We start from the raw sequence: 16,255 nt of genomic DNA, 5'->3' as shown, positions 1-16,255 counted from the left end.
AGCATGATCCACAGGTGTTCTCAACTCGGGTTGCAATTGAGAATGTACTCACCTACACCTTAGTGGAAGGACAGGACAGTAGTGGGCAGGCATGCTGAGAACATTTGGGGTGGCCTGTCTCATTATCTTCAGATTGGGCTTTTTATCGCTCTTTGTTCTGGATGGAAATCCAGATGGATTGATCTGTGGGGTTTTGCCATGAGTAGGTGGTGATGGCTTAGCCCAGTTTTGTAATAAACCTTTATATCTCACACTGTGTCATTTCAGGGTCCAAGAGGTCTAAGAGGACTGCAGGGCCCAGTGGGGCAGTTGGGGACAGGGTGAGTTTGAATCAGTTTACATCTTAGTGAACTCTTTAAGCATTTGAAAGCCGTGTTTCCATGTAATATGCCATGTTTAATTAAAGGTAAAACTTGGATTATATCTTATAAACTGAATATAATCATGTTGGTGATGCTATGGCTGAACTGTGTATGTGCCTTGCTGTCTTCATAGGGAATGCCTGGCTTCAGGGGCAAATCTGGCCCGCCTGGAATCATTGGCAAAACAGTGAGTGTCTGCTTGTGTTTGTATTTTGTGATTGACATTTTTCATTTTAGAGGAACATGGTGGCTCACAACGCACAGTATTCACATCGCATTGCATTCACAAGTTTTGTGAAGGTTGTGCTGACTCTCAGCAATAAAAACCTGTGTGTCTGTCATTTGATGATTCCAGGGAGATGCTGGTGAGAGAGGACCACAGGGTTTCAAAGGACCAAAAGGAGAGATTGTAAGCTTGTCATCTCATTTCTCTCCATACATATCTGATGGTGCTTCAATGGGGTTAATTGAGTCAGATCGTGTTAATCTAATTTAGCTTAAGCAAAATCTTGTTGGGAAAAAAGCTCCTAAACGTCGTGTGTTTGTTCTTTTTTCAGGGTAAAATCGGGCCTAAGGGAGTCCCAGGGCCATCAGGACCCAAGGGGGAGCCCGTAAGAACCTCAGAACCTTTCTCTGACTTAGGGCATAAACAGACTTACAAACAAACAAACAAATAGTAAGCCATTTTCTGGAAGGAAGAGAATAAGCACCTTCCCTTTTCTCTCTCTCTCTCTCTCTCTCTCTCTCTCTCTCTCTCTTTGCACAGGGCATTCCTGGCAGAGACGGCAAGGATGGCACTCAGGGATTAGATGGAGAGAAGGTAAGCTGTGCATTTTCCCACTTTGACAGAGACACAGTTAAAATTGTCTGTTGCGTTTTCAAGTGGAGTCTGGTTGATATGAGAATCACAGCGCTTCTTTGTGTTGCCAGGGAGATGCTGGAAGACATGGAGTGCCCGGTGAGAAAGGGCCCAACGGCCTGCCTGTAAGTTTATCTCTTTTCACGCTCCTTCCTCCAAAAAAAATAGTATATACATTGTATATTTACTGCTGTTGGTTGGAGGTCTTCTTTTCAGTGAAAACACTGACATGACATTGACAAACAAATACTGTGTATCTTTTCTGCTGCCATCTGGACAGATGTTTTGGTATGTATGTGATGTATTGTCATTGCATATTACAGGGTTTACAAGGAAGGGCTGGAGGAAAGGGAGCCAAAGGAGGAGTTGTAAGTAATGATCAGGGGCATTACTTTCTCATTTGTGGATTATCAGTGTTTAACAATGAGCGCACAGAGAAGCCATAACATTTGTGACTTCATACTGTGAGAGCTGATGCAATCAGTGGGCTCTTACTGAGAGAAACTTCTGAATGTCTTTTAGTTGTAATAATCACAAGCTAGAAATTGCCAATGCCGTACAGACTGTGTGTAATATAATAACATAATTAGCAATGGAACCTGCAATTAGCATGACAATGTAATGACAATTAGCCTCATGCTCAGAGATGCTTTAGCAGAAAATGGCCCCCATCCGCTGTTTCAGTTTATAGTGTGAGTGAAAATTCATGTTTCAGGAAAAACAGTGATGCACAAGTAATGATTCAGCCAGGACAGGGGCATCATAGAGTACGAGATATAATCAGAGCCAGAGACACAACACAATCAGATATGACCAAATCTTGCATGAGATCTAACAAAAAATGTAGGCTCCCTGTACTAGCACAAAATATTGGCAAAGGCAAAGCACTGATGTTAGCACAATACTGTCACTACAACAACAAGGAGACAGATCATAAGATACAATAGACATGTCAATTGCAAGACGGAGAAGTAAGTGAGGATAATGTATTGCATCTTCTGAATCTGATCCCTGTCCTATTCCCTTGTGGCAGGGTGACTCTGGAGAGATGGGAGAAGCAGGACCGTCTGGAGAGCCAGGTATTCCTGTATGTATCTGATACTTTAGTCATTGTGGGGTGAATAAATGTGGTGGGCTCAATTGCAATGATCTCTGTCATGATTGGATTTATAATACACCATGTCTCTTAAGGCCTGTGACACTGCAAAACTTTGAATGACGAAACTAACCAGAAACAATATGATCCACCAAGCCATGAGCTTTAGCATAATATGTGTCCTATCTGTCAGTTTATGCAGACGTTAATTCTTCCAACAGGGTGACATTGGAATTCCAGGACCGAGGGGAGAGCCTGGACCCAGAGGTGTGGTGGTAAGTATGCACAGAAACCAATCAGTCGGAAACTCCACAATAATCCTGAGGCTCTGGCTCAAAAGACTTGCCATTATAGCATCATTATGGAAATCTAAGCATGATTATGGAACTATGGAAGGGCCAGTAAACTTTTACCTAGACTACCCACTTTAAACCCCTGAAGCGTACTCTGCAAAGTTGCGTTTAATGTGTAGTTAATGTTGTGAAACGTTTTGTATAATACGCAGAGAAATCTAAGAAAAGTCATTTGGTTGTTGTTGTTGTTGTTGTTGTTGTTGTTGTTGTTGTTGTTGTTGTTGTTGGGGGCGTAATTTTTTACCCCACAGGTTGGAGCCATATGTTGTGGTCACACTTACCACAGAGACACGGAGAGAGGGAACAGCTGGGCATCTTTTTAGCAGTCTATACTTAGACAACAGTAGCACCTCCATGATTTTGTTCACAAAGTGTGATAAGGGAAGAGTGATAAAGCTCAATGATAATGTTAGATCATTTGTTATGGGTGTCTGTTACTTTTAAATTCAATGACATAAAACACCATCATCCCTCTCAGGATTATTTAAGGATAAGTCTTTAGAATGTGTTGTAGGGTAGAAATGTCTAAAATAAACAACCCAGTCATTGTCTTAACTGTGCAAAAAGAGTAAGACTGACCATAAGAAGATGATGCATTCCCCACAGAGGTAGCCGGCCACTGGTTCTGATGCTATATCTCACTAAGTGACACTATATCTCACTAAGTGTCACTATATCTCATGTATTTTCACAATCGCATTCAATAATAATCTAAAAATACAGCTCCAATAGACTAACTGCTGCACAGTGCCAGTGGGAGACTGCCTTGTTCACACTGTGCGACTCGCCACTCATAGCAGACTAGTCAGCGTTTCAATATTCAGCAGGTCAGTGCCTACGTAACTGAACTTCTTATCTCTATGGTGCGAACATAGTCCTGTTTTCAAAATGTTGCGCCAATGCAGCAGTATGCTTGTCTTATTAGTGTGTGTTCGAGCGGTGGAGGTAGCTCACAGATTTCAGTCATGTTAACTTGACAGGTATGTCAATGGACTCTATTTAGCCTCAATGTGGAGCCAAGCGTAGCACATGGACATTGGACAGGAGTGGCCTTTTCTCCATTGCATTATGATGCTAAATGTTTTTACGTTAGATTCATCAGCAATGCTGTTGTGATGATTTGACATTAGTTCTGCACTTCTATATTTAAGATAAGCTTGTATGTATGAAAGGTTTTTTCCGTTCATTGACATTTTTCCATGTCACTGAATAAAGTTGCAAGTCTTTTTTTTCAAAGATGTTTAATTCAAAACATGATTACTTTGACTTCTCCTCATGTACAAGTCTTAATCATTCTTCATTATCATTCTCATCTTTGCTGACAAAAGAATATTGTCTTCGGTTGCAAATTGTGACAGGATTCATCTAGGATTAGTTTCTGGTGTCACCATAAAAACATGTCTATTGGCACTCAGCCCATCCAGAAAGACAATTAGTCTTGATTAGCTTCATAAAAACTACTCTTTGTGATTAGTCATAAGATGAAGGGTGAGGACTTAAATTGTTGCTTAGCAACACATGAATATGATCACATTCTTTTGAATGCTTAGCCCTGTCCCCTAGCACACAGACAAACAGACCCCCCCCCCCCCCCCCTACACACACACACACAAACACACACACACACACACACACACACACACACACACACACACACACACACACACACACACACACACACACACACACACACACACACACACACACACACACACGTGTCCATGCTCACACACAATGTGATCACAGGCTAAACACACATACACCAACATGCTCTCTCTCTCACTCTCTTACACATACACACACTCACACACACACACAAAAACCCACCAGCACACTCTCACAGAGACAGGGAGAGAACTGTTTAGGCAGTCAGATGAAGATAAAACACTTCAGAGGCTGCTGTTCCCAGTGAGAACCAACAGAGCAGCCGGTGCCGCATGTTGACATTTTCTTCCATCAGTCTATACACTCTCATCTCATGTCAACACTAGGTTTTCATTCTCATCTGTAACTAAGTCACGCCACATGCTACATGTGGATGGCAGGACCTCGCTGGGGAATAAAATCACCTGGCATACGAAAGGCTGTTCTTGCATTAGGCTCACATCACGTGGTTAGACAAAGCTGTTATGAGAGAGCTATTTGGTTGTGAGAATAAATTCACATGGAGTCAGTCAAAGAACCACGTTTGATCATTTGTCTTTCATTCTGGCAACCCATTTCTCAAAGGAAGAGAATTACCAAGCAAAGAACAGTCAGAAGCCAGGAAGAGTGGTGGGAGTTAATGAGGGGAAAGTGGCTGATGCCTTCCCTGCCCTTCCATGATTAGACCTCATTGGTACTCCTTATCTGTTTTACAGGGTGGCCTTGGACCAGTGGGAAATATGGGACCTGACGGCACAAAAGGCTACCAGGTAAAGTATATCAGCTGGCATGACACACCCTGGTAAATTCTAAGAAGTATGTGGGTAGGTAGCATAGGTGATTCTTCTGGTGACTACATTAAACAATAAAAACACAACAGCAGCATTTGTGTAATTTTTCATCACTTTTTTCAACTGTAAAAGATCAAATAATGCCACAATTAACTCAATAGTTGAGTTTTGTTTATGCTTCTCTCTGAAATGTACATTTTACTCTCCAAAGGGAGTCAAGGGAGCCCTTGGAGACCCTGGCCTTCCTGGGCCAACAGGAATCAGAGGAGGATTTGGTGAACGGGTGAGTTGATGTGAAATGTGTTGGGTTTGTGAACAAGTCATAAATCAATTTGGCCATATCTTTAATATTCTTTCATCAAACTAGTGAGCAAATTAAATTGAACAATAACAATGCAACTGTTTTGTTTTCATCAGCATAAAAAAATGCACACTAAAGATTTGTGACAAGAAGTGTTTCAGGTCCGGCACTGAATGTATTGTCCATTTTGGTTAGGAAAATACAATTGTAGAAGTGCCTTGAAAGGCCCTAGATTGTCTTGATGGTAGCTATTAGAGATTGCATATTGTCACGGAAATAGGAGGAAAGAGAAAATAAGATGTCTTGAATAGGTTGGAGAAAAATGCTTAGTTTAATAAGCATAGATGCTGGCGGGAGATGGCACACAGAGTCCAATCATGCCGTGTCAAAAGTAAAGTGATGGAAAGTCATAGGATCCTCTCTCAGTACAATCAGACCTGACGTCATGGGTCCAAGGAACACAAAGGACATTAGAAACAAGGAAAGGAATGTCTTTACAACTAGACATGAAGAGTCAGACAACCAAAATATTTCACAAAAGGCAAAAGACACACAGAAATGTAAAAAAGTATGACCTTAATTACAGTATCCCTGCTAATACTTCAGTAAATAACCCTGTCAAATAACATTTACGCTTTGGACATCTCACATCAATAATCTTCAGGGAGCACAGCACAAATGACTGATTTAAATCCATGCCTGTTATTTCCTGAGGATAAAAAAAGCTTTTGTCAAGGACCTTTTGTAATTGTTTTGAAAATGAGACATCATAATTAAGAGAGATGTTGGGGTAAAACTGTTCTGACACATCTGGGTGAGTATGTCAGAGAAATATAGTTATATATATTACATTTCACAGTATTTAATTCAGTCGGCATGCTAATAGATTCAGGTCATTATCCACACAGTCTATCGATCAATTGATAGATAGATTGATTGTTTGATCGATCCACAAAGGGAAGTTGCAGTGTTGCAGCATCAATTCACATAAATCACAAAATATACATAAACCTGCACAAAAACACAAAACGTATAACTTACACACGAAACACTGAGATTCAAGTATTAACACATTTGTATATGTATATATATTTATTATACTACTAGATAAAATAAATTGAATACAAAATAGTGTTGTATAATAATAAATATTTATTACATACCGGTAATAAATAGTGTGTTGTGAGAAAATTAAATAATCTCTTAAACCAGATGGCAATAACTCGTTAACTGAATCAGTTCATTTAAACACCCAAAACATATAGTATATAATGTGTTTGTATCTTGAATATTATAAATACAGTACTGTAGTGCGTTCGATTTTGTGAAACAGGTATGACATGCACAACAAAGGATTGGATTCCCTCAACTCAGTGGTATCAACATTATGTGCCAACAATGTTGGCATCAACCACATTGCTGTGGCAGTGTGCCTGTCTTCTTATTTTTAGCAAAAACTCAGCACTCGTACATTAAGCGTCTGATACTTGATATACAGAACACGACAGGATGAAAAAAAGATAACATTCAACCACCTGAATAACTGCTCCAGATATACCCACAGTCAGACAAACACGGCAACACAACCAGAGATCCAAGACACAATGGCAATGATAACATATCGCACATAGAGTGCGCAGAACAGACACGAATTCACAGCGAAATGAAAGAAGACAAGCGCCTGATCTTCCTCCCCCTCCCTCACCTTCCCTCTCTCCCCCCAGTCGTGTACCCTGAGTTGTGTTTTCATAAAGCGCTCTGAGGAGAGGTAGCCTTCTCCCAACAAAGCCTCCTCCTGTTCAGGGAGCTGGGTCATGAACAAAGCCCAGCTTTATACAGCCCGCTTCAGGGCTCCAGAGCCGCCGTGCTCCTCTCCATCTCCACACACTCACGGCATACAACCTGCCTGACCACCACTACCAGGACCAGCCGCACTCCTGACTAAACTGTATTCACTATTTATTCTCTCTCTCTCTCTCTTTTCCACCCATAAAGGGTCCTGTTGGAGCATCTGGCCCCAAAGGAGATATGGTGAGGAGTTTTTTCTTTTTTTGCGATTTCGTGTATTGAATGCCAGAGTGACAGAAATTACCTTTGTCTGACCCTTGATCTAAAGTGAAGTCTTTGTGGAGTTAGCTTGTATGAACTCTGTTAAATCTCTCTGTTGTCCTGTTTCAGGGTGTGGCCGGAAGTGATGGTTTGCCAGGAGAAAATGGCGAGCCTGTAAGTCAGACTTTTATTTGCTCTGACCAAATGAAATTTTTGATTGAATTTTAGACTTGGCTGATTTTATTGGTATAAAATGGCAACGCAGTGATCTGACTAAAGCACAGATGGTACAATAAACTTTTAATTTCTCACTATTTCAGGGTCCATTTGGCCCCGTTGGACAAAAAGGAGAGGTAAGTTTTCCACACACACTCATTCATAATCTCTAGCCCCTCTCACTGAAAATAAATCCAGGTGTTCACTCCCAGTACAGAGTACACCTACAGCAAATGCAGCCATCCTTTTTAATGGATATTCAACAAGCTCTCAGCCTCTTGCCGACTATCTTCAAGCCCCAGCTTTGGGAAGTAATTCACAGAGATTCCAGTGCACATTCCAGGTTTAACTGGATTAAATTATCCTAATGGATTGCTTCTTTAGCTTTCTTAACACAATTTCGTCAGGGGAACGAAGCGAGAGTGGAGGGGAGGAGGATGTGGGGAATCATGCAACATGGCAGCAAAGCTTTCTGCTCAATTAATGTAATTAAAGCAAGCTCTCTGATGGGCCATGCTCGCTTCTTTGCGCTGTCTCGCGTTGTTATTGTTCACCTAATTATCCTGTGAGAACGCTTCACACAGCCGCCCACTCCTGGGCCAAGGGGCCGCAGAGCGACTCACTCATGGGGTTCTTATAACGGTTCTTGCTCCCTCTACTCTGCCAAACAAGTTCCTCTCCTGCGGAGCTTCAGCATGAGAGGGCCTATTAAAGCAGCTGCTTCTTTTCTGCTTGGCAGCATGTTCGAGATAACATTAGGGCCTGAAAAAAAAAAAAACGATTTCATATTTCATCATATGTTCTGGTGTGTTTTGAGTGGGTTTGAAGGAGGGACCTGAGGTTTGTAGTTTTTGATGTTCTGATGCCCTCTGATTGGCAGTCTGGGAAGCGTGGTGAGCTGGGGCCTAAAGGCGTGACGGGGCCCCAGGGAGAGATGGGTGCCAGAGGAGGCCCAGGAAAGACAGGCCTGATGGGACTGCAGGGAGAGCAGGGTCTGCCCGGCATCGCTGGAAAGACAGGCGTACCTGTGAGTACTTTCTGTTTAAATTTCCCTTTTTAACAATTTTTTTGTTTCTAACTAAATTTCTTAAAAACTTAAACAAGACTTGGAAAAAAGAGAGGTAGCCTTTCATTTTACGTTGTCTTTTTGTTCCATCTGTGCTACTCTTCCAGGGAAAACTGGCCAGTGAGCAGCTCATCAGGGAGCTGTGTGGATCAATGGTGGATGGTGAGAACACTGCATTGTTTCCTGCGGCAGTAAAACTCAGGCTGTTCAACAAAGACTAATTTCCTCACACAGATTGACCATGCCGTTCCACACTCTCTCTCTCTCTCTTTTAGATCAGATTGCGCAGTTGGCTGCCAACCTGAGGAGGCCCCTTGCTCCAGGAGCAGTTGGCCGCCCTGGCCCAGCTGGCCAAGCAGGAATACCAGGAGAACTTGGGTCCGTCGGACACCCCGGAGCTCGTGGACCTCCAGGATACAGAGGCCTTCCCGGAGACCTGGGTGACCCCGGCCCTAGAGGTGACCTTAACAATGGATAACATATGCATTCAGTGTAGCTACAAGCATGATGTCATAGACTATGCACTACTGATGCTAATTAAACTGTCTAAGTAACTAATTCACTGCTGAGATCCTTTACATTTATGCTGTTTGATGGCTAACTGGCTGATTATTATTGCTTGGTAACTGTTTGTGACCTTTGTGGTATTCAACAGGTGCTGTTGGAGAGCAAGGAGACAAGGGAACAATTGGCAAGGCAATTGATGGGCCACCTGGAGACCAAGGAGAGCAGGGTATGTCAGTGCCTAGTGGCTTTTCATGACAAGCACCTATGCAGAATACTACCTAACCTTCACATCAACTGTATTGTTGTGGTGACAAGATCCTTGTCAGAAACCAATACATTATCAATTAAGTTGCTGATAAGTGTAGGGTGTTGTCTTGGATAGGTATTCAGTGACTTGTCCTCTATGTCTTTTCTTCAGGTCTGACAGGAGTGCATGGAATTGTTAAAGACGGGCGTGATGGTGCCCCCGGAGATGCGGGAGAGCCAGGAGAAGCAGGCCGAACGGGCCGCACCGGACACCAGGGCCCGCCTGGGATCTGCGACACGTCTGCCTGCCATGGAGCATCTGTGGCCGCGAAGACCAGCCATTCCAAGAACCATTAGGCATACTCAACCTCACCCCTCCCTCACCCCACCCCAGCCTGGAGACAGCCCATCCCCCCCTCCCCTAGGGAGAGGAGAAAGCTGAGTGAGATCGAGAAGAAAGACAGAGTTCACTTTGAAATCCTTTTTTTAAAAACCCAAACAGGAACAATTAAAGAGGAGATGAAAGAAATTATTTTTAGAATGCATTCAAAAAGAGAGATCATGGAAGAAAGAACATCATGACAGTTGGGAAGAACAGGCCTGGAAAAGTGAGACTTTAAATGAAGAGGACATAAAGGTAGCCCATCACATCGGTATGGCGATATTTCAACTACGCTCTGAGTGCCAGCACAAGTTTACTCCACACAGAAAAGACAGCTCAACAAAATGGAGAAGTGGTTACTATCCATTCCAAACCCAACACCTTGTATATGTATGTGTAAAAGAAAACCTGAAAAAAAGAGATTACTTGTTCCTTTCATCTTTTTCTGCCTTCTGAAGCCCCTTTAAAGCTTCATAGCAGTGATTGTTGGCAGACTAACTCTTCACCAAGGTGCTACAAAAGTTAACACATGCTTCAAAGGTTTTTTCACTTCAAGCGGTAGAGTTTTACCTCAAAGTATGGGCAAAAACACAGAAAATGGTTAAACATATGAGTGAACATGAGCATACATACATCAGTGAGCCCTGCTTTGTGTACGAACATGAAGAAATAAGTGTTCAAGATATTTTGTATATTACTGCACCCACCATATTTTTCATCAAGCTAGTTTAGTTTAATGAAACAAAACTTATTTGTTTTTTTTTAACATTGTTGTTCTGTTTTTTACTTTCTATGAAACAAATCCCCCTGGAAAATGGTTCCAAAATAAAACAAGGAAGTGTCTTTACAGATGCTTCAGCGTCTGTAAGTACTGCAAGTCATTGACGAATCGTGGGCTTTTCACTTTTTTCAGCAATTTTCACCATCTCCACTATGTACTGGTGCTGTAACTATTAAATATACATGATTTTAAATACTATTTATTATTTGTGGGTGACTTGTATGTACAGTAAGACGCTATAGCACCATGTTGTAAGAAATATTGAATAAAGCCACTTTTCAGTAAAACAGCACTCTCAAGTAATCAAGTCTATCAGCTCAAGTGTATCCATCAACAGTAATACTCTAGGTCTTTGCCACATTAATGACTAAAATACATTTATTTTCAGTTGTGAACACAGCCATGCAAACACATGCACGTATGAAACATTGAAAAATAAAGACTGGAAAAACTGTAAATAGAAGAGAGCTTAGCCCTGTGGCCATAAATACAAACACATCATTGTAAACTATTTATAGATAGTGGAAGTTTAGTAAATGCTTTTTCAAAAGGTTATGTGCATTCTTATTTAAAGAGGCATGTCACAAATTAAGGCTATTTATTCACTGTACAGGTTCATAAATTAAGACAAAAGTATGATTTTAGTAACAATGTGAGTAACAATAATAACAGTATCAGTTTCTTTTTCACCACAGAAAAGTTACTCCATCACAGAGGATAAGTAAATTAGACTTTCAATGGAGAAATACTGCCATCTGTAGATGTTTTTAAGAAATTGCTTGTCTTCTCCAAAAGAAGCGTTACAAAGTTGAGTACAAATATGGAAGCTTGTGGACAATTCACAATCATATACAGACATATAAAAAGAACAGCTATCCCCTCCTTCCTTAGAACTTGATCCATAGGAGTGTTTTTGGAGTACACAAAATAAGGAAGGAGAGGCATTTTAAATAACAGACCAAATCTAAAAACAAACACCACATGACCTCTACATCTGTCCACGAAAATCAAGACTTGATATTCACAAAAAGAAATAGTGCCACAGCACATAAGAATAGATTGCTTGGAAACAAATAAATTAACATTATATACAAGGAAGGGACGCAGTTGGTCTGGGAAGGTATTGGTGACCAACTTCATGTTGGTAGTTGCTGCAGCTGCTGCATATCACGGCAGTCATTCGTGTGAGGATGCACTGTGGGGTTCTGCCTCTGGGTCAAGGAGATGGGTGTGCAGGCCTGTGGCCCCAGCACTGGGCTTAATGCGCACTCCTGTCTTACCACAGAAGGTGCTCTGAAATTCCTAGGAGAAAGAAGATGAGGGATGGACAAGAAGAGCTTTGTTATGTAGACTGAAGTTACTTGTAAATGTGTTACTCAACCATATTCAAAATAATTGACTTGTAAATGTGTTACTTTACCATATTCAAAATAAATAACTTGTAAATGTGTCACTTTACCATATTCAAAATAAATAACTTGTAAATGTGTTACTTTAGCATATTCCAAATAAATTACTTGTAAATGTTTTACTTTACCATATTCATAATAAATTACTTGTAAATGTGTTACTTTGCCTGATTCAAAATAAATTACTTGTAAATGTGTTAATTCACTGTTTGAAATGTCTTGGTCATTGCTGATGGCTTTGTTATTCCAAATCATTGTACCAATGCTCAGGATGCTTAACTCTGGTTTAAAGTGAAATTACAACTAGTTGTAATGATTTTCATACTTAAGCTGCTTTGAAAGATTGTTCAATAAGTTTGGTCAATTAGTTAGACAATAAAAAAAAAATGAACATAATTCAAAGATGCACATCTCTTTCCAAATCCTACTTTTAATTAAAGGACAATTAAGGCTGTCACGATCGTGAAATTGTGGTTTATTGTGGGCATACCAATAATTGTAATTAACGATTGAATCATCCTTTTCTGTTCATTTTATGCCACTATAAGGCAATAAGCCTAATCATAGTTTAATAATACACATAAACCTTATGAAGAACAGCATTGAACATTGGAACATAAAAAATAGAAATTACATTTCAGTAAGTTCTTTAGGTATTGCAAAAACAACTGCACAGGGCAGATTTGACATAAATAACAACTTGAATATATACAGCAGTGCTGTGATGTTTGGCTTTGTAGCTAAATCCATGATGTTAATGTCAATAGATGCTCATTAAGATGTGGTCCGTTGAATATTAGAAGTTAAGCGCATCAAGATAAACAGTTGGTGGTGCTAATTCTCCACTCATGTGCCATTAAACCATGGCAGAGGAAGGAGGCGCTAGGATGACATCATTAAAGAGTGCCAGTCAAACCTCAAACAGTGGAAAACAATGAGGAAATAGTGATGGAAATGTGACATTTCTGTTTTTACACAAATTAATGGAAACAATGCATAAAAGCATGATTGCAGTCAGCTCAAATGACCAATTCAGGCGATTATGTACGAATTGTGACAGATCTATGGGTTAATACTCAACTAAATGCTTTGTGATGGTAACTGTGTGGGTATGCTATACCTGTTTAAGTGAATCTCCATAGACCTCTCTGATGTATTTGAGAAAGGCAGTGGTCCACTGTAGGGTGGTGGCCTTGTCTGTCTCTGAGGAGCAGAATGGCACCAGCAAATTGAGCTCATCACAGCATACGCGGATTCTCCTCCTATGGGTCAGAGAAAATAAATAATCTTATGACACATGTTTATTTTATTGAGGTAAGCACACAAGGGAACTTGTCTTTTCAGCATATACGTCAGACAGGTGTTCACTCCTGCATGACTTGGGCCCTGTTACCTGCGGTCCCGCTCCTTGCTGTTATGGCGCTCCCTACGTTGAGTGGTCTCCATTGGGGGGCCAGTCCTCCTTCCAGGCCTGCCTGGAGCTACAGCCCTGGGGTCTGCAGAGTGCTGGATTATGCCTGGGCCCTGGACACGGGACCCACGGGTCCTCGCCCTTTTCAGAGTGTAGGGCTTACGCTCTGTGCTATCTGAGTAGACATTTGATGGAGAAGAATGCAAATTAAAAGAAAACATTTGAGAATAGAGCATTGAAAACAGACAGAAGGTATCAAATGTAACTATCAAAGATCCCAACAGGCAAAGACCAGAGCCATTCTAGAGACATACTTTCTGCCTTGACACAAACTTGGGCCTCTGAGGCGTCTGTGTGAACAAAGCATGGGGCCTTTGCTGTGGCATCAGTCCCTCTTTCATGTCGATAGCTGAAGGTAAAGTTCCTGGGAACGATCAGCTCTGAATGTTTATTGCCTTCATGCATGTGTGAGAGGCCTCCAAGACCCTGTTCAATCAGCAATATGGTTATGGTTGTACCTCCTCAGTCACATTTCAATGACACATTTATAACATGTTGAATAACTGTGATCCCCCCCCCCCATTCATCATTTTTTTTACCTGACTACGATGGGTTCCCACAGCATTGAAGAAACTCCCTCCGTATGGATAGGTACACTCAATGGTGGGATTCTGGTCTGATTTGATCCACTTTTCTGTTTGTGAGTGCATGGCTATTCCATTGGCTTCGGTAGAGTGCTGCAGCATTGTCAAAAGTCTTGAAAGATACAATGTAGAATTATGTTGTTAGATATTACAAGAAAAAATAGACTAAAATAGATAGACTTAAACTAACACAAATGATTCATGTGAAACTAAAGATGGATTCAATCTATTAATCAACTTACGTGTTCAGAGCTGCTGACTGAGAGTCCTGCTGTCTGGAAACATCACAAGGACTGCAGTTGAACCTTTTTTCCAGGCGGACTCGCGCAGATGGATTGGGCCTGGATTCCAGCACCGGGCCAGTTTTGTTGTCACACGTCTCAAAGCGGTCCCTGGATGCCTCCATAGCACATCTGACTTTAGCCAGCACAGAGCCCGGTACCTCACCACAGCTGGTTGGTGTCCTCTCTCCAGTGCTGACATTGTCAGTCGGATCACTGATCAAAACCATTTTGATGTCTTGGATGTCCATGCCTCCTTCTTGAGATATTCCTGAGATGGTATATCGTACATCAGAAGATGATTGTGTGTCAGTCTGACATGCTGATGGGCTGGATGGTGGAGAGTTGGCTGTGTAATCAGGCTCACTGTGCTGGTGGCTGGAAGCCCTGTCCTCACTGTACACGGCTGAATTTGTCCTGATCTCACTGGATGCCTCCTGGTCACCTGCTTGCGCTTCCATGTGAGACTGAATGATGTGCTGCAGGTGTGAGTACTCAACTTCTGTCATCTCCAAGAGGCTGAATTCAGAGCTCAAAACCTGGCCTTGCTCATTTGAAACACATCCATTTTGGCTGACAATTACACTAACTGGGTCAGAAATGTACTGGCCGCTGGGTGATGCATGAAGTGCTTTGCAGGCCACTGATGTCATCCTGTAGAGAAGCAAAGTCGAAACATAAGAAAGGCACAAAATGTCCGTCATAACCACTGCTTCACCTCAACAATTCTTTGAGTTTCTACAATTCGAATGTTCAACTAATCACAATGTAAATACACTAATTTAGAGATCAGTTGAGTTTCTGCGCTAACAATACTATCCTTAGCTAAGCTGTCAGCAACGGTCTGAGGACTGTGAGTCAGGTCAATAAGTTAACTAGCTAGCAAATGAGTAGCTTTGGACATGATACCCTTAACATTAGCCAGCGAAAATTAAGTTCATGCTGATTCAGTTATGCCAGAGCAAATGTGCTGGCAAAAGTAAAAGCCACTCAAAAGCCTATGGCTGATTAGTTAACTTTGATATGTATCCAGTCACCAGTCTACCCAAGTCTGTATTCTGAGGTATTTCATTTTCCTAAGTTGTCTTTCTTCTTCGACCCCAGCTAACTTGGTTTGATGGGATCCCTTCAAATTCGTTTCCCGCTCCATTGAGGAGCCTCGCGCAAAAGCTTAAACTAAGTACAAAAGTAGGTGATGTCTAGTCAACACGAGCATCAAGTTGGAATTTTGTCAACAGTTATGAAAATTCTTATTTATTTGTTTAACATTATACCTACCAATCCACCCTGTAATTGAACGATACCTAAAAGAGCTCTAAAACATATGGACTACCTCAAGTTAATGTTACACTTTAGCTATGCGTGCTAACGGTTAGCAAGTTAGCCAATAGTATGACAACCAGCAGCTAAGATTAATTGCAAATGTTCTGTATGGCCTAAATAGCCTTAGTTATGTTTGTAAACAGTAGCTAATCATGATATCCAATCGGAAATGTCCACACAAAATCCTTACCTGTCTGTTATATGTCGGAATAAAATAAATATGGGTAAATTAAGCTCATGAACACAAAAGAATCAATAAAATGTATGAGTACTCTGTCGTCCGTTTTCCTTAGGTGAAATGTACCAACTGTCACTTGTTGCTGAGGCGGCAAGTGGAAGTCAAATGAGCTGATGACGTCCAATTTCAATATTGTTTTCAGAGTTCCGATTCGTGCCTTGTAAATTATGAAAGGAAATGTATCTTGCAAATGTATTATTTGGAAAACAATACAAATATTCGTAAAATGTTACAGATCACAGTTTCAGTTTACAATTTAATCAGGTAATACTTTGATAAAGTTAATAATTGAAACA

General features: G+C 41.1%; 2 protein-coding genes across 2 annotated transcripts in view; one reads left to right on the top strand and one right to left on the bottom strand.

Moving 5' to 3' along the window:
* col9a3 (collagen, type IX, alpha 3) overlaps positions 1–9,847 on the top strand; it is a gene marked incomplete at both ends in the record, with an annotated part of 19,018 nt that extends 9,171 nt beyond the window's left edge. The window contains 20 exon segments of the mRNA XM_080854271.1: positions 268–298; positions 301–320; positions 496–549; positions 718–771; positions 920–973; positions 1,129–1,182; positions 1,293–1,346; positions 1,545–1,589; positions 2,255–2,308; positions 2,539–2,592; positions 5,031–5,084; positions 5,317–5,388; positions 7,402–7,437; positions 7,585–7,629; positions 7,776–7,808; positions 8,552–8,698; positions 8,845–8,899; positions 9,013–9,195; positions 9,393–9,470; positions 9,663–9,847. Coding sequence (XP_080710397.1) covers positions 268–298; positions 301–320; positions 496–549; positions 718–771; positions 920–973; positions 1,129–1,182; positions 1,293–1,346; positions 1,545–1,589; positions 2,255–2,308; positions 2,539–2,592; positions 5,031–5,084; positions 5,317–5,388; positions 7,402–7,437; positions 7,585–7,629; positions 7,776–7,808; positions 8,552–8,698; positions 8,845–8,899; positions 9,013–9,195; positions 9,393–9,470; positions 9,663–9,847 — 1,362 coding nt within the window.
* Positions 9,848–11,829: 1,982 nt separating this feature from the next.
* On the bottom strand, positions 11,830–15,102 carry LOC308377559 (transcription factor-like 5 protein; the record flags this gene model as incomplete). Its single annotated transcript, XM_080854270.1, has 6 exons — positions 11,830–11,955; positions 13,183–13,324; positions 13,456–13,648; positions 13,788–13,959; positions 14,073–14,229; positions 14,360–15,102. The coding sequence occupies 6 exons, from the start codon at positions 15,100–15,102 to the stop codon at positions 11,830–11,832; spliced, it is 1,533 nt and encodes a 510-aa protein (XP_080710396.1).
* Positions 15,103–16,255: the final 1,153 nt, after the last annotated feature.

The sequence above is a fragment of the Sprattus sprattus genome (genome assembly GCF_963457725.1).
Source record: "Sprattus sprattus genome assembly, chromosome: 16".
Taxonomy (NCBI): domain Eukaryota; kingdom Metazoa; phylum Chordata; class Actinopteri; order Clupeiformes; family Clupeidae; genus Sprattus; species Sprattus sprattus.
This window is presented reverse-complemented; position numbering and strand designations above follow the sequence as displayed.